Source organism: Corylus avellana, chromosome 5, assembly GCF_965113065.1.
Source record: "Corylus avellana chromosome 5, dhCorAvel1.hap1.2, whole genome shotgun sequence".
Lineage (NCBI taxonomy): Eukaryota > Viridiplantae > Streptophyta > Magnoliopsida > Fagales > Betulaceae > Corylus > Corylus avellana.
Genome location: NC_142494.1, coordinates 6,947,557 through 6,970,543, shown reverse-complemented (window position 1 = coordinate 6,970,543; position 22,987 = coordinate 6,947,557). Strand labels below are relative to the sequence as shown.

At 35.0% G+C, this 22,987-nt stretch overlaps 3 protein-coding genes across 9 annotated transcripts; 1 reads left to right on the top strand and 2 right to left on the bottom strand.

The window, feature by feature from the left end:
* Positions 1–4,880: 4,880 nt before the first annotated feature.
* LOC132182471 (E3 ubiquitin-protein ligase RMA1H1) lies at positions 4,881–8,506 on the top strand. 2 transcript variants are annotated; one of them, XM_059595725.2, is made up of 2 exons: positions 4,881–5,016; positions 7,517–8,506. In XM_059595725.2, the coding sequence occupies exon 2, from the start codon at positions 7,561–7,563 to the stop codon at positions 8,320–8,322; it is 762 nt and encodes a 253-aa protein (XP_059451708.1). In that variant the 5' UTR covers positions 4,881–5,016; positions 7,517–7,560; the 3' UTR covers positions 8,323–8,506. The 2 variants fall into 2 exon arrangements, with proteins under 2 accessions (XP_059451708.1, XP_088373083.1); XM_088516957.1 differs by having other exon boundaries at positions 6,135–8,506.
* A 6,252-nt stretch (positions 8,507–14,758) lies between these two features.
* Positions 14,759–18,129, bottom strand: LOC132180591 (Tetratricopeptide repeat (TPR)-like superfamily protein). 6 transcript variants are annotated; one of them, XM_059593470.1, is made up of 2 exons: positions 17,815–18,129; positions 14,759–16,117 (listed from the first exon to the last, which is right to left on the bottom strand). In XM_059593470.1, the coding sequence occupies exons 1-2, from the start codon at positions 18,079–18,081 to the stop codon at positions 14,861–14,863; spliced, it is 1,524 nt and encodes a 507-aa protein (XP_059449453.1). In that variant the 5' UTR covers positions 18,082–18,129; the 3' UTR covers positions 14,759–14,860. The 6 variants fall into 6 exon arrangements, 5 of the variants coding, with proteins under 5 accessions (XP_059449453.1, XP_059449457.1, XP_059449454.1 ...); XM_059593474.2 differs by having other exon boundaries at positions 14,759–16,240; positions 17,815–17,897; XM_059593471.2 differs by having other exon boundaries at positions 14,759–17,156; positions 17,815–17,895.
* Positions 18,130–19,687: 1,558 nt separating this feature from the next.
* LOC132182463 (pentatricopeptide repeat-containing protein At2g20710, mitochondrial) lies at positions 19,688–22,349 on the bottom strand. Its single transcript, XM_059595716.2, has 2 exons — positions 21,946–22,349; positions 19,688–21,158 (listed from the first exon to the last, which is right to left on the bottom strand). The coding sequence occupies exons 1-2, from the start codon at positions 22,234–22,236 to the stop codon at positions 19,914–19,916; spliced, it is 1,536 nt and encodes a 511-aa protein (XP_059451699.2). The 5' UTR covers positions 22,237–22,349; the 3' UTR covers positions 19,688–19,913.
* Between the last annotated feature and the right edge of the window lie 638 nt (positions 22,350–22,987).

Below are 22,987 nucleotides of genomic sequence, written 5' to 3'. Positions count from 1 at the left end.
CTTCCATCTGAATTTGAAATAGATTTGTGTGACAATTCTAAAATGTTGAAATGACAACACTTAAAAAAGGAAGGATGGCAATTGATTTTTATGACTATCAATAAATATTTTGACTTGTCAAATCGTATTATCGGAACCAAAAGGAAAGACAATAAATTTAACTAAATTATTATTGGTTCCAACGTATTTGCAACCCCAATAACATAACAAATTAGGCATGCACATGTATTTACCAGACAAACAAAAAAATTATTTTAAAAATAAAAGGATGAAAAGTTATGATGATCACTTTTTTTTAATTTTTTTTTTTTAATTTTTTTTTTTTTTAGGTTAATAGATGGAGACTTTTCCATTCATTTAAATAGAGACATTCTAATATGTGTATTAAATAAAATTACATTAATTGAGGCTATTCATTTGTTGTAACGGTTAGAACGTAAAGTGAAATGAACTTTGGTAACATTTGAAACGGACGAAAGTGTAATAGACTTTGAGCTTTTGTGTAGTCTTCTTATCCTTTAATAATTATGTTATAATATTCGTTTGTGAAGTGACTTAAAATTTATTTTGAATTATCGCTATTTTTTAAATTATTCATTCCAAATTTTTTAAAAAATCTAAATTTACTATATTTATTTTTATTTTTATATTTTTTAATTTCACTAATCTATTAAGATTTTTCGTAAATCCTATCAAACTCTCCAAAATGCTAAACTCTCCAAAATACTCATTATATATATATATATATATATATATATATATATATATATATATATATATATATAAGTTTTATTAGATTCATGGGTGGTATTTTTGTAAATTTCGTTAAATCCTTACTAACGCCAAAATTCTTGCAATTTTTTTTTCCTAAAGAGGAAACTTCACAAAACCCTCTTGAACTTCCACGCGTTTTGACATTACCCCTCAATGTTCAAAAACTCTTAATTTAGGGTATCGAACTTTCAATTTTTTACAATATCCCATACCGTTATGATTTTTTGTTAAATCTTATCAAAATTTCAAAAATATCCTTTTTTATAATAAAAAAATAAAAAATTGCAAAGATTCAGAAAATTTGATACCTTAAATTAAGAATTTTTGAACATTATAGAAGTAATTCAAAAGAGGTAGAAGTTCATAAAAATTTTGTGAAGTTTTCCTTTTCCTAAAAAAATAGGGGTATTTGGAGAATTTTGACACATCTCCATTAGGATTTAATGGTAAAAATCCTAACGGATGAATGAAATTGAAAGATGGATACACTAAATTGAGAGTTTTTTAAATTTAAAAAGTAATTGCAAATGTGATGAAAGTTTAGGAGAATTAAGTGACATTTCTCAATTTTTTATTAAGATGTATATATGTACTTTAGGCTTAAAAATTAAATTTGATTCCTCATTTATATTTTAATTTCCCCTAATAAAAAATTTTGGTTCTGCCCTTGCGCGCGTGTGAATGTTTGACCATTTCTTGTACATAATACATCTGTCTATGTCACGAAACAGATACTTCCCATTTCAAATGAAATGGAGGTTTTTCTAGAGTCCTCCTAGAGTGATCCAAAATGTGATGTGGTTTTTAAAAATACCTATAGATCAAAAGTCAATAAATCGCATCTCAAATTTAACGATGATTTTAAAAATCACATCACATTTGAGATGACTCTAAAAAGACTTATAGCATTAAAATATCTATTTAATACATTGAGGAGAATAAATTTGTCCAAAAAATTTATCTTCAAAAGATAATGACAATATTATCATTATAAATGCACTAAATGAATAGGATCCTTTTCCGGCCAGGTCATCCATTCCCTCCATCCTCATTTATTATCTCCTACCAAGAAATTATTAGGAGCGTTGTGATAAATAGGAAAAGAAGCTAGTTTTTGGTCCCCAAATCCGACTCAAAAAAGATTTTTGTCCCCAAAATCTATTGTGGGATTGTAGCCGATGAGGGACCATGTGAAGTGGCTCATTATTACAAATTCTATACAAATATTTTGTAAATACTTATCTTTTAATGAAACAATTGCAAAAAAAATAAAATATATAAGTATTTTGAGATTAAAAAACAATGTAGTGAAAAATTGACGTGACAATTAGCACATTTAATTGGAAAATAAGTACTTATGAATGTAAAAGAAGAAGTTCGTATAACATTTATCTTATAATAGCATAAAATATAGACTATTGTGTGAGTTTATAAAACATTATAATAAAAGTGTGGTAATATTTCAAATATTTTATGTTTTCTTTCTCCCACTTAAAACTATTTGATGCCGACAAAGTTGGCTGCATACAAATAACTTCAAAAATAGATAAATGTTATAGTGCAATAAAAATATTATTGGGGAAAATACAGTTTACCCCCTTGAAGTTTCAGGAGTTTTTCAATTTTAACCCCAAAGTTCAAAAATTGGCAATCTACCCCCCTGAAGTTTCAAAAATTGGCAATTTAAACCTTCCGTTTAATTTTTCCGTTAAATTGGACGGAAATTTTTTTAAAAAAGCCTGAGGGTAGTGATGTAATTTCACAGATTTCCGTCCATTTAGACGGAAAAATTACACGGAATGTTTAAATTGCCAATTTTTGAAACTTCAGGGGGGTAGATTGCCAATTTTTGAACTTTGGGGTTAAAATTGAAAAACCCCTGAAACTTCAGGGGGGTAAACTGCATTTTCCCCAATATTATTTTTGGCTCATAAAAGTTTTAAGTGGCAAGATTCAGGCCCTAACCACATTTTGTTTAACTGCAGCTACGTAGGAGCCTGTAATCTCTTGCCATTTAGAATTTTTATGAACAAAAACTAATCTTTTTATTGCACAATAGCATTTCTCTCCACTTCGAGCTATTTAATGCCAAAAAAGTTTGCTCCATACATAAAGAGGCCAACATAGTTGCAAACAACCTTATTTATTGCGTCATATGCCATCTGTAGATCAAGATCTTCCTCTATTAGGCTGCAGAGCTCACCACTTTGGTTCAGTGGATTTTTACATGGGAAAATACTAGTTTTTTTATTTTATCTAATTTTTAAAAAATAATATTTACCTAGATCAAGAGAATACTAGAAGAATATCTAACAATTTCCTTTCACATTGGACATAAATTTTCTCCAATAGTTTAGAGGAAATTGTTATTCAACCCACTCTAATTAATGCTAAGTGTCTTCTAACATGTCTGAGTTTTTAAAAAATTAATGTTTGAATTTCTGAGTTAGGAGAAAGGAAATAAATGACGTTAAAATGCTAAAGAAAACGGAAGAAGATCTTCTTTAGTTTATTTGAATTGAATAATATTTAGTTAATTATATTGGATGGGTATTTTTGTCTTTTCAATTTTGAGGGACAAAAATACTCCTCCAATATAACTAATTAGATATTATTCACTTCATTTGAACTGAAGATAATCCTAATTCAAAGAAAACTTGTACATCTTACATATTAGAGGACACTTAACATTTATTAGAGTTAGTTGACCAGATTGGAAGCAATGTTCTCCAAACTGTCCTTTTACATTTAGGTAGTTTGGGGTATGTGAGTTCACGAACTCCTCTTCAAACTATAAAATTTTACAAAAATTCAAACAACCCAAAACATAATCGCTGAACCATAGAAATAGTTGAAAAGACCCATTACCATGTATTCATTTTGTTGGAGAGATTTAGGTAGAAACCACCAGCTGCACTGCAACCAACCAACCAACTTAACACCCTCAATTCTCATTCAATTTTTTCTTTTAACCCTAAATGAAGCAAAGACCAACAAATATATATATATCAATTTTGAGAGGACATAGGGTGACATTTATAATTACTCATTAAAAAAAAAAACATATGACACTTTTGAAGACCAGATTTGAGACATTTTTTAGAGCCCAATGTGTAAGAAATTTCATGAAAAAATAAAGACAAGACATCATTTTTTTACAAATTAATTTTAGCATGTAAAAAACTATTTCTTATTAATGTTGTTATAAAAAACATGTAAGAAGCATGAAGTAATATTAGAAGTCTCTCTTGTAGTATTACAAGAATGATGTGACTTTTAAAATTACTGTTGAGTTTGTGATTAATCATTATAAATTTTGATTAAATGATGATTTTAAAAAGTATCCCATTCTTAAAGCAACACAAGAGTGATTTCTAAAATTACTCAATAAAAAGCATGCCGTATTAAAAACAAATTTTATTTGTAAGAAATTCCTATCCATAAAAAAAAAAAAAAGGGATAAAAGGAAACAAATAAAGAAAGGGAGGATGAGAAAAAGAGTAACTTGACCTTTTTTTATTTTTTATTTTTTATTTTTTTTTATCTAATGTAAACAGTAAGAGGATTCCCAATGGAGAAGTCAAATGATATTTTTATCTAAAATGACTAATCAAATTTGTAAAAAACTCCCTATATTAGATTAACAAAAAAAGAAATGTAAAATAGATATTTGATTGGATTACAAAAAAAAAAAAAAAAGGCTACATGTAGCAGCATTTTTCAAAGGAGCCATTTTATTTTTTATTGTTTTTTTTACCTGTTTTCTTTTTTTTTCTAAAACTTTTTTCACTTTTTAAGGGATCATTATGAAAATATTTTTTCATAATTTTTAATAAAAAATATTTAAATTATGTAAATAAAAATATAATTAACCTTTAAAATTTCATAGATAAAAAGTTGAAATTTGAACTATTTTAGTAGCTATTTTGCCAAATTATACGGAGATTATCATAACCGGCGGGCAAGAGGCGGGTTCCACGTGAGCGCGAGGTAAGGGCAATGTTTATCCTCTAGCTCCATAACTATTTTGTCTCTTGCTCGCTATATTTTATGCGTGTAAATATTTACTTGGTTTTTTTTTCGTCTATAAATACCTCAATGCCGATGGCTCTTTCTTTCTCACTGCCTTGCAGTTTCCTCTGTAACCTCTCAATCTCTCTCTCTCCCTCTCTCTCTCTCTCTGGAACGCCATTGGCAAAAGCTACAGCCAACAGACATATCGCGGAACAATCTCTAGTATTTGTACGTTTCACTATCTCTTTCTCTCTGTCTGTGTCTCTCTTTTGTGCATGTAGAAGAGGGTAATGGGATTAGATCCGTATCTGAAATCTTTGGGGATTGGGTGCCGTCTCTGTTTTTTGGGTTGGACATTTTCTGAGGAAAAGATTTTCTCGGGGATGTTCACAATTACTTTAATTCCCTGGAAAACAGGACTGGGTTTTTATGTGGGTTAGTTTCTACGTCATGGAACTCAAGCTCGAGAGAGAAAGAAGAGAAAAAACAAGATTTTGCTAGCTGGGTTTGTGTTGTTTTCTGCTTTGTTTCTCTCTTATTTGATTTTCTCCCCCTCTTGGATGATTTAAAGAGATGATTTTGCTCTGTGAAATTGAAAAAAATAAAATAAAACGCGTTTTTGGTTAAGCTTGATCAAATATGGCTTGCACAAGACTCGGTTGTCTCCTAGAAGACTATGGTCGGTTACCATTTTGTTGTCTCTTTCCAAAGAGTAGTTTAAATGCTGTATTGGAATTGTCCGGTTCGTTATTTTCGTGGGTCGGCTCTGCCGGAACATGAATTGCAGTTTGTAGGTCGTAATTCGATGCTAGGGAAAATTTTCCTTTGCCTATATATATATGTGTGTGTGTGTGTGTGAGAGAGAGTGAAACAGAGGAAGATTAGGAAATTGTTGTTGCTTGTGTTATCTGTCTCCTTGATTCCGAGCACAGATTGGAAGCATCGATGGAGGCACTTTTAGAGGTTTATTGTTCATTACTTAAAGGATCTAGTGCCTTGCATAAGAATTAGCCGGGATTCAAATGTTATCCCTTACCGTTGCTTAGATAAATATTTTTGGATCTTAGTTTTATCATATCAATGTTCTATGTTCTGTTTAAATTTTGAGTTTTGTATTTTTGCATACATGATTGGAATGATAGATGTTTGAATCATGATAAATCTCAAGTTCTTAATAGTTTCTGTTGTGTTATTAAGAGGGTGAGAGATTGTATTGGTTTCTCAATTAGTCTCTATCTTTCTCTGTCCATTTAAATCAAAACTTCATTAGCAAAAGATGAGATGTTAGAGATGTTAGTGTTGTGGACTTAAAATTTTGTTGCTTAATGAAGTTTATTGTTCTGAAGCTCAATATAAGGTTACCAAATATGGCCTTCACCTCGGGAGCAGCTCAATTTGCTGGAGACCATGCCTCATGAACCAGAGTTCAAATCTCTCCTTCCTCCCTTGTGGCGAATTACTTATCAAAAAAAAAAAAAAAAAAAGTTACCTAATATGGCTTAATTTCTGAAGTAGTTTCTGCTTCATGGTTTTGTAGTTGCAAGTTAAATGATTTCAATCATTGTAATTTTATTTCCGGTAGGTGCTCTACTCATTGAAAGTTGAGTTGGGTGGGTAGTTGGATGGTAGTTGTGAATTGGCTAGATGTATTCAGGTTTCCCAATTTACTTGCCAAAAACTTTCATGATCTCTTAATTACTTTCCACAAAAAATAAATAAAAAAAATAAAAAAGAAAAAAGAAAAGAAGAGGAAACTTTTTCTGCAAGGATTTCTAACTATAATACGTTTTTTCTAAGATTTTGAGGTATTGTGATTGTTTTTTAATGCTGTTGTGATTTTTTTGATATATCTTCAATATTTTGATAATTTCAAATTTTGGATTCAAAGCTTGATTGAATCTATGCATAAGCTTCCTAAGATGACATCTTCCATGTAATTTCCTTAAGTCCTTTAATATCTAGCACTGATTAATTTGCCAACATGGGAATGGGATTCTTATAATATTAAAAGTATACAAGGGGATTAAGAGAATAAATTATTTATGATGAGAAGTTGCTTAGAGGCAGTGTATTGTAGATTAAGACACATAATTATCCCCTTGGGACCCCCTCCCCTTGGGGTAAAAATACTTATCAAAAGAATATTAAAAGCAATATAAAATGAATTTGTGAATTAAACTTTCTAGAAGAACCGAAAGGGATAATTCTGTGGCTTAATCTCCAGTACGCTTCCTCTATGCAACTTCTCACCAAAAATAATTTATTCTCATTTGATTAGATATAAATTAGTGGTCCCATGTATGTATTATTTTATCTGACTTTCCCTTTGGGTGGATGGAGACCTTTGTTTCTTTTTGCCCTTTGGCTCTTTCTGTTGTTAAACATAAACCATAGTTGGTGGTATAATAGATTTATTGAACATGAAGAATTTGAGGTGTGTTTGGTTGCTGAGATATATCTTTTGTATCAAGTTGTCTGTCTTCGGGCATCTTTCTCTGCCAACAGAAAAAGAAAAAGTAGAAAAGGAAAACATGTCAGGGGTTTAATGTGTTCTTGATTGAATTGTCAGCTTCTAGGAACTTTTAGTTCAATAGCAAATAGTGATTTGAGATGTGTTTTGCTTCTCTCTCTAGAATTAAGAAATGAACTTTCTTTATTAAACATGCTTTTGAGCTGTAAATTTAGATATGTATGACTCTAACTTTCTTGCTTTTGATTATGTACTCAGATTTAGGTTGAACCAAAGGAGTGCATATTCTCTGCAGCAGATAAATGGACATAGGGCAGTACTTTGAGGAGGCCATGGCTCAAAATGATTCCTTTGGAGAAGATAAGTCTTCCCTAGAGAAGTGGAATGCAATCCCAGATTCTGAAAACAGCACCTCAGGTGGCTTTGACTGCAACATCTGTCTAGAGACTGTGCAAGAACCAGTGGTTACCCTCTGCGGTCACCTCTACTGCTGGCCCTGCTTGTACAAATGGCTTCATTTCCAGAGCTCATCTGCTGAAAATGAAGACCAGCAACAGCAGCAGTGTCCCGTATGCAAAGCTGAAATTTCTCAAGCTTCCCTTGTCCCACTCTATGGCAAGGGCCAAACCACAAAGCCTTCTAAAGGCAAGGCTCCCCATCTTGGTATGGTCATTCCTCGAAGACCTCCTGGTCCTGCTTGTGGGGTTGACAACACAGCAAACGCATACCAAACTCAGCAACTCTATGGTGGCAATTATTCATCATATCAATCACGGCAATACCACCCGAACCCAGGCAGTTATGGTACCACCTCGTCAACTCTTACTCCCGGTAGTGCAACGACAAACATGTTCGATCCAACAATCGGTGTATTTGGAGAAATGGTTTACGCAAGGGTGTTTGGAAACACCATTACAAACTTATATACGTATCCGAACTCGTACCACCTTGCAGGGAGCACTAGCCGAAGAGTCCGAAGGCACGTAATGCAGGCGGATAAGTCGCTCAGCAGAATCTGTTTTTTCCTCTTCTGTTGTGCAATTTTGTGTCTTCTTTCCTTCTGAACATCCCTTTCTTTATACCTGTAAAAATTATGAGTATAAGCACATTCAACCGGATCTATGTACTACATGTTAGAGATGTCGTGCATTCCCAGAGCTGGGATTATTATCTATGTAATTACCAGTGCGTTATAATATACTTCTGTGGAGCATGCCTAAATGTGAACTAAATTGTTTCATTAAGTCAGACACGTGCTTGACTTCAATTTGAAATGTTCATAGAATGATTATTAATGATTAGATTGGTTATGGATAATACTCACATACGCAAAGGAAAGATTGGTTTCTTGGGGTTGTAGAGTATGGGAGTGGGGGGGTTGTAGAGTATGGGAGTGGGCTACCCCAAACGAAGAAGAAAGTGATCACCAATGAAAGAAAAGTCACCAATCGAGACAAAAACAGCCAACTTAATTTGTTGTCATCAAGTTTGCTTGTTAGTTGCTTTCAAAGCAAGAGTCCAAGATCTGAAAAGACCCTATCCACACCAAATCCATCATGGTCACTGGGAAAATGTCATTTTCATTCTTTTGCTTTTTAGGCTTTCTTTCCACTTGGTGAAGTCGGTAGATGATGGTGGCCGTGGCGGCCGCAAAAGAGAGCAGGGTAGGCTAGGGCAGCGGAGACCTTCCCAAAAGAGAGCTCACTGCTTTTGATGCCTCCACCTAAAGATTTGGGAAGCAGCCGAAAGAAGTCACAGCCCCAGTCGCAGTCAAAAATGTCACTTGTATTTTTTTTTAGCACCCACCTACGATGCCTCACCAAACAACAAGCAATTATTTTATTAGTTTCTGTCCTATGCAGTTTTGGCTCTAGGTACTGAATGACAAGTATCAATAATGTGTAGTCGCTTTTACTTCCTTAAGAAGTAATATATTGGATGCAATCCCGTGCAATAATTTGTCATATTTATGGTAGTGGACAGCTCCATGTGAAGGGTTGTTTACTTGTATAGGTTATTCGACTATTTAGACAAGTATCCGAACACCTTCGCAAGTAGGGTGGTCCCATTCGATTACCTCTAACAATAAAGTGTCTTGTACAATAAGACTACCTTATTGCACAGTATCTAAAATGTCATATTCTAAGTACTATTATTTGTGTTTCTCTTAATGAATCTGACAACACAAAAGAAAAAAAACAAAGGGATAATTGAGGAAGTGGGTCTTTCCCACTTTAAGTCACAACTGCAAACGGAGGAGATGAGCAGGATGCTCCTGTGAATCCACCGACGCAGCCAATCTTTTAGGGCTTGTTTGGTAAAAAATTTTAGAAAACTTTTTTTGTTTTTTTGGGTTTGTGATGTGACGTGAAGACAAAATTAATTCTGGGTGGTGTTAATGCTTTTATTTTTTATTTTTTGGCTAAAATATTAAAAACCTATCCTAAAAGATATTGCCAAACGAGCCCTTGATCCATTAGGCAATGCCCATCTTCTGATCTAAAATTGTTCTTCTCTTTTATTTATTTATTTTTTTCTTGTTTTATTTTAGCCAGGCAATAGACATTAACTCTCCTCTTAATTTCCACCAAATATGATGTGACATAATAACCTATGGAGCCGTGATTCAGAGCACGCCGCGTGCTAAGCACGTCAAGTAGCAAATTTTTTTTTTTTTTTTTTTTTTAAATATTTTAATAAAATAATAATAATAATAATAATAATAATAATTTTTTGCCGGCGTGCTGCTATTTATCTTCACCCTAACCTATGATACATAGCAGCTAAAATGCTGTGCTGGGCAGTTCTCATTTTCTTATTCCACTTGTGAATCATAGAGAGAAATGGCCAAAAGGAAAACAAGGAAGAAATTGATTTTTTTTTTTTTTTTTTTTTTAAAAAGGGAAAGCATTCCATACTTATTCATTGATAAAAGGTCGCGAGCAAGAGTTCTTACAAACAGAGCAACAAGCTCTGAAGCAAATCATACATGAAGCTAAAATTATAGTTATCAACCAATCAGGCCACAACCACTAACCCATGACTATTCATCAGGTTTAAAATCAGATCTACACCAAACATACATCATCCAATGCATAGGTAGTGCTTATTCCTCGGCCCTGAGAGCAAAGAACCCCTATGCTGAAACTCATCCTCTTCGATCCAACAACGAGGATAACGTTCACATCCATAACCTAAAGGTCTGGACCAAAAGCAAAACGGGCAGATCATAGAGATAGGACAGAGCCTTATTACAAACAAAAAAACAAGAAAGAAAAAACGTACAAGGAAATAAAACAGGAAAGTAGATAACAAATACATGAAAAAATGGAAATACAACAAAAGAAAGCCCACAATACAGGGAAAATAATAGAAGCACACAAAGCGGATGATAGTAGCCGAAAGAAAGCCGATCGCATGCTGGTTGGAAATCGACCCGAAAGGTGGCGTTAGAAGCTCATCGCGGGGGGACACGTGAAAAGACCCGGCAGCGGATGGTGTACGGCATGCAGGCGCAGAGGAGATCAGTGGCGCACTCAATGAAACTGGGGGGAGAGTTTGAGTGAATTCTCCAAGAGCGGCACCTACAAAGTGTGCCAAATAAGCAAAAACACAACGAGAAGCAAATGGTAAATAATAGGCAAAAACAGGAAAGGAAAAAAGTCACAAAAACTTAACAGAAACAAATCATAGCTGGAGCAACGAATCCAGTATGAAAGGTGGGATGGACACTGGCAGATATGGAGAGCAAGAAGGCGGGGCACGCGTCGAGGTGGGTTAGACGGAGGAAGGGAGATCGAGCCAAGGCAAGCCGATCCAAAGCCATGCCCGACCCATACAAGACGCGGCAGAGACAGATGGTAGTGGAAAAAGGCGGCACGGTGGAGAACGACTATGCGGGCACAGCGGTAGAGGGAGAAAGGCAAAACGCCAAAGAACAAGACAAAAGGAGAAAGGGGTGGCACAGAAGGAGGAAAACCGCACAAGCCGAAGGGGGAGGAGGGAGGCAAGATAGGGGCATCAAGTAAATAGACTAGCACACCATGCGGAGGGGGCGAGGGGAGGAGGGTGGCACTTTTGATGTGATATAAAAGTACAGTAAATTTTAATTTTTTTGTAAAATAAATGTAAAAACAGTTGTTTGTTAATGAAAATGGATAAGACACATACTTTGTCTTATCCATTTTCATATTGAATGAGTGGTCTTATCAATAATTTCTACCTCAGGATGAGGATCTAGATCCTCAAAATTTTCTTTAAATTTGAGATTCTCAAATTTATATCATGTTTCAGTATTTAATAAGGAAACATGGCTCATTAAATTTTTTGAGAATGGTAGCTTCCTCATTAAATGTTAAAACAATGCTTATTTTAAAAGCTTAAATGAACGGCTGAGATTTATAAATTTGAGAATAGGAGATCTCAATCTTTAAGATGAAGGATGAAAGGTTGAAAATTTGAGCCCATTTATTCACATTGTAGAGGAAATGTCAAAAGTTATGAATGCCACTCAATTTGCATTCGCAGGAGTCTCAAATTGCAGCTTTGGGATTCAGATTATCAATCTCAGGAAACAAACAAAAAAAACACACAGAATGAATTCACATTTGTAGAAACTTTTCCTCTTTATTGGGTTATTATTATTATTATTATTATTATTTTCTAATTTCCTATATTAAATTAATATATGTTTAAAATACATATAAAAATTACATATATTTTTAATTTTAATATGCATTTTTAATATAACATGTTATATTTTTAAAAAGATAACACAACATTATCTTATTCTTAATCTGAAATACTGGGGAAGTGTAAAAAAAACGTGAAAAATATGAATTATTATTTTAATAGCCGAACTTTTCTATTCAACTTTATCCACGCTGAGGTGTAATAAAAAAATTCTCACGTTTAACACCTTTCAGATTTGTAGATTTTTTCGATTAACAACTAATTAATTGCTGTATATGATAATCTTTTTTTTTTTTCTTTTTTTTTGTGGTTAAAGATGTCTCATCTTTTTGCTTTTTGACCGTTCGATGAGTCCAACATATGATAAATATCTCTCTTACCTTTTCCTTTTAGGGTTTGTTGGCTACGGACAAAATCATTTGATGAATTATGATGAAGATGGACATGTTTTTCATGGTTAAACGTGGAAAATTTATGCTTCAAAATCCCTTTTTCTTTTCTTTCACATTCATGTTCTAACATGTTCTTGACAACTTCATCCCATTGTCGACAAGCAGTAAGGTCAGATAAAATATCAATAGCTATTAAAGTGTAGGGCCTGTTTATTTTTTTATTTTAAACTGCAACAACATGAGAAGGGGACCATTACATTTAACACAAAACATAGAAAAATGGTTGGGCAACTCAACAAGAGGTCTCAATATAATCAGATCGGTGGGGATAAACATAAATTAAAAGAAATTGTGCCAAACAAATAATACGGTTCCATAATTCTTGAGATAAGAGGTAAGAAAAGAGACTATCAATTAAGACAGTTTGAGATGGGGTGATAAGGAGATGCACGAGAAAGGGCACGAACCTCGAAAGGTCCCTCAATCATTTTGAAGCCCCACAACAGCAAGGAGGACATTAAAAGTGGTCGGATCGAAGCCACGGACAAGAGGCACCAGCATAGTTACAACCAGATCTAAAGATCACCATAGGAATAAACAAGAAACAATGGAGAACTAATGTGGGATTGAGTATGGAGTCGAAGATTAGGCACGTGAACCAAAAAGACATTAGAGAGGCAGTAGCGCATTGACCACAAGTGTGGAGGGAGAAACGAGCTCTCCACTTTGTTTGCCTATTTATTTAAGTTGAATTAAGGTACTCGGAACTTTGAGTCATACGCCAACTAAAAGAATAATCCTAAACTAATATGCGCTATCACTTCAAAAAAAAAGAAAAAAAAAAAAAAAAGAATAGTAGTACTTAAACTACAATAAAAGCTATATATAATCATTGTAAAATCAGCCTAATATAAGACTAATTTTCTGGAATGTGGCAACAAATTCACTTAAGGTTGAGTTAGACACTTTAAGCATTCAGCTATGGATGCCTAGCGAGATCCTATTACATCCTGCAATAAAATATTTAAGATAAGTGAATGCAATTTAGGAGGACAGATAATTATTTAAAACTGACCAAATATCTGACATATCTATCCAAATATATCTTTTAAAAAGAGGAGCTTTTAGTTCAACACTGTAAAGCTTAAACGCCGCTGCTTGTTGATTTTATTATTTTTATTCATTGTAAAGCTTATGGTTTGGAGAAGTGCTAGGGAGCCAAATAGATGAACTTAAAAAAAATTTCAAATTGATATGGCAGAGTTTTTAAATTTTTTTAAAAAATGCAATTCTCTCTCTTATCTGTCACTTACGGTTTTTAGATTATGGTTTGATATATAATGAGGAAAAAAAAAAGTCAGTTTTCTCTTGGTTGTGAAAAGGTGTGATGACTTCCATGGCTATTAGTTGTAGTGTAACAACTAATATGAAAATCCCCCTTTGTACCATTTTCCTTATTTGATTTGAAAAAAAAAGAAAAAAAAAAGGGAAAAGTCTCATTGGATGCCAATGAGATGCTATATAGCAACTAAAAAGAGGAGAGATACTTCAAAGCAGAAGATTAGGGCCTTCTCCTCCTATATTAATAAATAAAAATTAAAAATTAAAAAATTAAAAAAAGGCCTTCTCCTACAATGCTCATCACTCAAAGGAAGGAAATGAACTGTATGGGCTTGCAGTCAAAATATGGGGTTCGTATACTGCTTATATAAAGAAATGACAAATAATGGAATGAGAATAAGTTTCACGTAGGGCCACAATTTGATATGACCGGCAAAATTAGCACAAACTCAACACAAAATTAGTGGATTAAGATTGAGATGTTTGACATGTTAAATTAAATGAGTTAAGCTTAACTTATATAGTCTCGTACCCATGCTTCGACACGGGACATTTAAGGTTAGTAATGTTTGACACAACCCACGAATCCAACACAAACTCAACACGAAATTAGCAAGTTAAGATTAAGGGATCTTACTTGTTTAATTAAAGGACAAAGTTTTCTTCCAAAGTTCTTCCAACCCAGTCTATAAAAATGACATGTATCATTTGAACATATGAGATGCACATGATTTTTTAATAACGGGAACAAAGTTGGAATAAATAATATTAAAAACTTATATGCATCTCACATGTTATTAGAAAAAAAGACACAAGTCATTTTTATAGACTGAGTTGAAGGAAGTTCCTCCAACCCAGTTTGGAGAAAAATTATGTCTTTAATTAAATAGGCCGAGTTAAGATTGACATATTTAGTCTTATTTCCATGCTTTGAGACAACCTGCACCCGACATGCGAACACGAATAGTCAACCTAATTTTAGGTCAAGAGGGACAAAAATGAGAGAAAATTATAGGGAGGTAAACTCCATTTTGCAAAACGCATAATTAGTAAATCTAAACTAGCAGCCACGAGGTGAATCATGCCATATGAAACGCTATAGATTAGGTAATTCAACATTTAATGGCAATTCAATTAAATACTTCCCATAGCTTTACAAATAATTCAGCTGCTGCCATCAGACTTGAGGTCCATTAGTTACACCATTACCCCCCAGAGTCTCACCATCTACATCCTGATCATCCCCTTCCACCTGACCATCTCCTTTCAAATAATCAGAGGCTCTGGAACCTGGGTTTTCACTGCTAATGTATTTTAGTAATCTTTCATCTATATCTGTTGATAAATGACAATGATCTCTAAGTAACCTCAAGATCTCCTCTGACCCTTCCACGTTCCCCTGCTCTTTCAAGTACTCCAGACATGAACCCAAAATATAACGGTTGGGCCGCCATCTTGCTCCACCTGCCAAGAATGCTTTCTTAAGTGTCACCACCGCCTTTTCCATCTCCCCGTGTGCACGATATCCAGTTGCCATTCGTTCCCACATGATCGAGTCCAGCTCCCTCCCACTCTCTACAAGTCTGTTTATATATGCTTCAGCCTCTTCCAAAAGACCCTTCTTGCAATAACCAGTGATCAGCACGCGTGGAACCCGTATGTCGAAGAATGTATCCCCAGATTCCCACTCCTCAAAGATCTTCTTGGCACCTTCAATGTCATCCAGCTTCACTAACGAGCTTATCATACAAATATAACCTGAATTCAAGACTTTCCCCATATTTCTGTAGAAATCCCACATTCGAAACACCTCGTCTTTATTCTGAATAGCAGTGTACAGAGTAAGGAAGATTTCATAAGCAGACCTCCTTGATTTACTGCTAACGTGCTGCTCTGCTTTCTTCACCATTTCCAAAGTCTTTCCATGCAGACCAGCTTTCAAATACCCATTTGCTGCAACAACATAAGCATTCCAGTCGATGGTGATTACAGGATCAGCTTCCATCTTCACTAGAAGCTTCTCCATTCCCTCTATGTCAGAGGTGGCAGCATAAGCATTCAACCTGATGTTAAATGTGAACGTATCCCACTCAATGCCCTTCTCTTCCATCTCTTGCGTTAGAATGTCTAGTTTCTCAGTTTTACCTATCCGAGAATATAGGCTTAACATAACATTATAAGACAGAGATGATTTCAGAAAATCTAGCTCCCTCATCTTCTGCATGGTAGCTTCTGCTTTATCCAGAGACTTATGTTCAGCATAGCAGTTTAAAAGAGCTCCATATACCTGTAGGATTCTCGAACTGTCTGGGATGCTACCAAAATACTTCTCTGCTTCTTCCAGGCCATGAACTTTTGAGATCAAATCTAACTGAATTGCAATGTCTCCAGGGGGTCGGCCATGGTTCGTTTGGTCACTCAACCATTCACATATCTGACACAAAACAAGATCCCAAAGCATCAATACAAAGATTACAGTCACATCATGCCAAACTACGATAACTTGAGCAGAAAATCACTTTGACATACAGGTTCTCAGAAGGACTTCCTCAATTAACTGCAGCCAAAATAGCATACGGGAAACCAAGTTTCAACTATCAGTATTAAAGCTATAAAGATATGTACTAACCAACATTAATGTAACTCAATGTTTCAAGTAGCGGAAATATAAGTTATTGAGTAGAGAAGCAACACCAGCAATCATGTGGGCATTGGTGGAAATAAATTGATAGAAAAAGAAAGTTAACCATGCACAAATTTTTTATGGACCTATGAAAGAAGTTGGTGTTAATGTCATAATATGACTTGAGAGATGCATTAACTTATATATCACAGTTCTTCTATGTAATTTTTTTTGTTCAATTTTTTTATTGAAACTGTTGGTTTGACACCAATGCATTATTTCCCTAGGTTCAGCTTTTGCCAGTTATTGCAATGAAGTCAACAACATCACCCAAACTTTTTTTTTTTTTTTTTTTTGGATGAATGATTTATTTTCATTAATCACAACAAAAAATTACAACCACACTCTAGCAGTGAGCTAGAAACCAACAGAAAACAAACACCCCAGCTCCTACACAGCAAAAACACCCATAACTCTAGCCACAACACTGACAAAACACTATAGCAGACAACAAAAAATCAAGTCTGCAACTAATGAAGAATATCAAAACCAATACCCCAACTTTCACAAAGGGCACATTTCAAATCAGACTTTTTAAACCTCCCCTTCCAACTGATGCGGTGCTTGATGTCCCATACCACAGTACACAAGATTTGTTCGTCCATTCTCAGGGTTTTTCCATGTTTTATACCATGCCTGTGCCACCAAAGATGATAGACAGCAGCACCAAAGATTAGCTCTCAAATGATCACTTTTCCAGTTACTGATACCGAAACAAACAATATCTGACCAATCAATAGGGGGATCAGGAATCAACCCCTTACTCATAAGAGTCTTCCACAGCGGGGTACTAAAAAAACAGCCAAAAAATAGATGATCAGCAGATTCAATATAGCCACGACAAAAAACACAAGAAACATCACCACCCATGCCCCAACCCTGCAACTTCTCACCAGTTATAAGACCCTTGCAGAAAACAAGCCAAATAATGAAAGCTTGTTTAGGTATGGCTAAAGCAAACCAAACCAATCTCCACCACTCAACTTTAGGCCTCCTGGTCCCAATAACATCACCCAAACTTATCCCAACTATTTTAGTGTTCCATATCTTCAACTTTTAAGAACTTGCACAGCATTACATAAAAATAATAAAAAAATAAAATATCAAAAGCTGCATTTGGTTAAACGTAGATGGCCATGTAAAAGTTAGTAGTAATTGCAATGAAAACAATGCTTGAAAATTTGCAATGACGATAGGGTTATAGTAACACTGGTGCAAATGATGAGGGTGGTGGTGAGAGTGGTAATAAGGAATGACATTTCAAATTCAATTTTAGGTTAACTTACAAATGCACATGCATATATACCTGAATACTTATTTCTTCCATTAGCCAAAATGCACTCCCGTAAATACCCATATACATAAAATAGACATACACAGATACATCTACACATGCATATACATACACATACGCAAAATATATGTATATATATTATGGGAAATGAAACCTCTAGAGCGTGCTTGTAACGACGGTATCTGCGAAGCTGCTTCATTGTTCTAAAGAGGTCGGATTCCTCGATATGTCTTCCTTCCTCGAGCCACTGGTCGATGACTCGAATGATCGGAACCCTAGGATCTCCGGCCCGCCAAATCCGACGGTGGAGAGCGTCTACTGGGGGTGGATTCCTGGCCAGGTTTCCGGTGGAGTAGAAGACAGCACTGAAAACCCTCGAAATTTCATAGCCACGCCATGGATTTGAGCGAAGAAGCTTCATTTCGGAGAGAGAGCGAGAGAGATGAAATCCAGTAGATAGGCATGGGAGGGTTTTTGGGGTTTAAGGGTTTTAATGGGCTATTTTTGTGAGGCCCTTAAAATTAGTATGGACTTCACCGCTTGAACAAGAGGGAGGGCAAGCCCAATCTTGGGGTTTTAAATTCTGCTAGAGGAAACTAGAACGAAATTTTCAAAGGGAGAATGTTTGGTTGAGGGTTTGGAGATTTCATCCAAACATTTGGAATAGGATATTCTCCGATCCATATTGGACCGGAGAATATATAGTTACTGGTCAGAATCTCTCTATTGAGATATAGAGATCCTGAGAATATAAATAGGACATCTATCTAATTAATAATATATATATATATATTATAAAAAACTAAGGGGTGGCTGGCTACCTATTGGGGGTGGCTAGACCACCCCAATTGGGGCTGGGGGTGGCGTCTAAAGAGATCCTGGCCATTAATTGGATATTCTCCAATTCATATTAGACTGAAGAGGATCCTATTCTCAAACATTTGGGAAAATTTTTCAAAAGATGAGACATGAATATTTAATGTATTTGCTCTTTTGCTTTTTGTGTTTTTAAAATTTCTTAATTCATATGTGTTTCAAAATTTAGTGGAATCTGGTGAAATATTTCCAATGGTCGACAAATTGAAAGATTTTGAGTAGTTTTGATTTTGGACCATATAAACTGAACGAAGTTTTTCGCAACTTGGGTGGATAAAATTAAACTGAGACCCAATCTACTAAATTGATATCTGTCTTTACAACCAGTGACATTGTCAATGTAAACTAACATTTATTTTTCAAGTACGTGATTCTTAAATGTATTTTTAAAAATATATCTAGAAATCATATGTTCTAAGAAAGGATATTAGTCAATTTAATACACTGGTTGAAAGAATTCCCTCTATCCCACCTTATTTCCAATTCAGAGAAAAACTCTGATTAAAGGGATTAAAATCAAAACATTACTACATAATAATTATTTTGCAATAACATCCTATAAAAATTTCCTTTTGTCTAGAAGTATTTGGTCAAGCCAAATGACTGTATCATCTAATATCAGCTGCTGTTAGACAGAACCAACATGTTGGGGGTTATAGAACCCTGTTGATGCCTCTTGTTGCACAGACCCAACACATGGCCTCAAGAAGAACAAACACTAATCTAAGCAACGAAAATTATTTAAACCTTTTAGTAGAAAATTGGTGTTTTCATTATAGAGAAAGGATTGGATCATCAGAATGGAATCAGTAAACTAAATAAAAGCAATGCTACAAAATATAGTCAAAACTTGCAACATCAACCTCATCGGATGCTTAACCTAAAGTTCAATTATGACCTTTATGGCTGAGGCTCTATATTCCTGCTTCTATTTCAGTATCCTCTATTCTGCTCAGGCCTGTCCTAAAGGAACACCCAGTCAGAATTTAGAGACACCATTATCCTGCAACAGGTAGAACTCCTGCAGTATATTAAGGAAGTAAAAAGCTTATTTATTAAGCACAGACCAAACTCAACATACAACACAGCTTTATAGTTTTATCAGATCACAGATAAATGCTTTGAGATGCTAGGAATTGAGATGGATAATAAACAGATTCAAAATCTGAGAGTCAATACCTCATCTCAGCTGTCACATAAAAGTTTCAATTCATTTCAAAACATACACCAATGATTTCGCAATGCAGATGTGAGATCAAGCCATCAAAAGGCCATGGTGAAAAGAAAGAGGGAAACCAAAATTGTATATTGATGGCATGGCATACAGGAATTTTGAGGTCTCTTGAACCAGCTATAACCTCTTAGGCCCACCCATTGCTAGAGTTCCTTGAAGTTTTCAAGGATCTTCTCTGTTTCCTCATCAGCAGTGAAGCCATCAATTTTCATCTGATCAAGAAACTCAGAAACTGATTTTCCATTTCTGACACATGTCCGCAGCAAACTATGATACATATCCCTGCTCAAAGGGCCCGAGTTCTTTAAAAGTCTTAAGAATTCTTCCATTCCTTCAATATCCCCTTGCTCTTCTAAGTAATCGAGACAGTTGGACAAAGTAATAGAATTTGGTCGCCAACCTTGTCTTCCAACCAACAGTGCCTTCTTCAACATCTCAATTGCCTTGGGCATATTCTTATCCTCCATGTAACCTACAGCTAACACAGCCCATGTACTGGCATAAGGTGTTCTTCCTTCTACAGCCTTCTCTACAACTGATTCTGCCTTATCGAAGAGACCGTTTTTGCAGTAAGCAGCAAGAAGGCTATTCAATACCTGAAAGTCATACAAGGTGCATCGGGTCTCCCACTCCTGAAAGATCTTCTCAGCCCCCTCAATATCACCCAGCTTTGCAAGAGATGAAACCATGCAGGCATATTGTTTATCTATTGGTCCATCTATTTGTTCTTTTGATGGCTTGTACGTATTCCAGACTCTGTAAAGCTCCTTCTTAAGGCCAGTGTTTGCATAATGAGTAAGAAGAAACTTTAATGCCAGTTTCCTCCACAGAAGGGGCATGTTTTCCTCCATTTTTTTCAGCATCACAAGAGCCTTTTCAATCAACCCAACTTTCAGACACTCACTTGCTGCCATGGAATACACTTTCCAACTAACAAAACAGTTCTTATCCTCCTCCATCCTATTTAAAATCCTTTCCATCCCAGAAATGTCAAATACTGCAATGTAAGCAGCCATTCGGTTTAGCAATGTGTACTTATCTTGAGGTATTCCCTTCCTTTCCATCTCTTGCATCAACATGTCGATTTTATCGTGTTCTCCAGTTTGAGAGTAAAGGTTAATCAACATGTTGTAAGGAAATGATGATGCTGCCATATCCATCTCTCTCATTATTTCCATAATGGCTTCAGCTTTCTCAACGGATTTCTCTCGAACGTAGCCACTGAGAAGAGCACCATATATCCTATCCGTTTTCAGATTGTTTGATATATTATTAAAGTAATATTCAGCATGCTCTAGTCCACGAACTCTGTGAATTAATTCAATCCTAAGCGCAACATCAACTGGTGATAGTTCGAAATATCTACGATCAGTCATCCACTGAGATATCTGAATGACATGAAAGAGACATAGAGAAATTAGGGACTGGCAGTATTAACATGTAGGGGTTAGGATTCAGGAAAAAATCAACCATCAGAAGAAAAATAGCTAGAGGGGGCAATTCAACCATTTTGTCATGGTAAAGTGCCAAAATTGCCCCAACATACTGTGAAATCACTTCAAATATTTTCAAGTAATGACATATGTGAGCTAAGAAAAATCCCAAGGCTTGACCAGCCAACACTTGGGTCAAAAGCAGAATTACTTTTATAACGGTTTGTCAGATACCTTTTTTTTTTTTTTGTTTGACATGTCCACACAAGAGGGGGAGAAGGATTCAAACTAATGACCTTCGCGAAGCGTGGTCCCTAGCCGATTGTCTGGCTAATGATTGAAATCACAATTTTCTTTCAATTTCAGCCGTTATTTGGATAAAATATAATTTGTCATAATATGAAAACAAGTGAATCGACAAATTACTCAGGAACAAATTCCGTATACGAAATGCAAACTAATGAAAAAGACTTCCACAGTTAGAACCAGAAATATACGCAAAATTTACATTCTCATACAATAATAAAGTTCATATTTTCTGAAAAACAACAAAATGATCTGGGTTAGAAAAAAGTAAAGATTGCTTTAAATAACTAAATTAAGCACGAACAAGTTACAAGAAATAATCTATGCAATGCGATGTGGAGTGAAACGAAATGCGTGTGAATCCATTGAATGAATCATTCTTCAGTTTCCCAAGAAAAGAAAAGGAAATAAGAAATGGGGTGAGAGAAAAATGTACCTCGAGCGCGTGATTGAAGCGCCTGAAGTCCTTCATGATTCGAACCAGTGATCGGATTTCCTGCTGGTTGACGGGTCGTTGCTCATTGACCCATTGCTCGAGCACTGGAATGACTGAGACGTTCGGGTTTTGGATGATTTGGATTCGGTTGTAGAGAGAAGTGGAAGACGAAGAAGAAGAAGGTGGGTTCTGGGTCTTGGTAGAGAAGAGAGAAGCAAAAGTTATAGAACTTCTTGGGGGGTTTTGAGGCAGAGAGGGAATGATTTTGCTCATGCAGTGAAGCTTTTTCATTTTCGGTTTGTGCTTGTATTTCAGAAACAGAGAAGGGCTTTAGTGGACTGGAATAGGGTTTAAGCTTTGTTTCTTGAGGAAGCTTGGGAGAGAAATCTTCTGTACAAGGCTCTTTTCTTTTTCATTGTTTTTATTTTTATTTTTTCAATTTTTTCATGGTTTATTTATTCACTTTCTTTGTTTTTAGTGTTTCGATTGTAATGGGAAAATAAGAGAATAATTTTAAATAAATAAATAAACATACATCAACTTTTTGCTCCAAGATAATTGAGGATGATTGATGAAGTTCCCGCGGAACTCGAGATTTGTGTTTGGGGGGGGGGGGGGGGGGGGGGGGGGGTGGCGGGGGCAAAATTCTAAAAGAAAATTGATTTGGGGGGTCAAAAGTTAAACTTTATAGGAATTTTATAATTTTATAAAATTTTTTTTTTGGTAAAGTCTACTTAACCACCTCAAACTACCACCCTAATGATAATTTACCCCTCAAACTATTAATTATGGTAATTTACCCCCCAAACTACTAAAACAATGACAATATACCTCCAATTTTAACAAAATGATGAAATTACCCTAACTAAAACAAAAACAAAAATATTAAAATTTATTTATTTTTCAAAATTTTAAGGGTATTTTTGTCTTATTGAAATTTTTATAGGGGTAATTTGCCATTTTGCTAGCATCGAATGGTACATTGTTATTGTTTTGGTAGTTTATGAGATAAATTGTCGCAATTGATAGTTTGAGGGTAAAT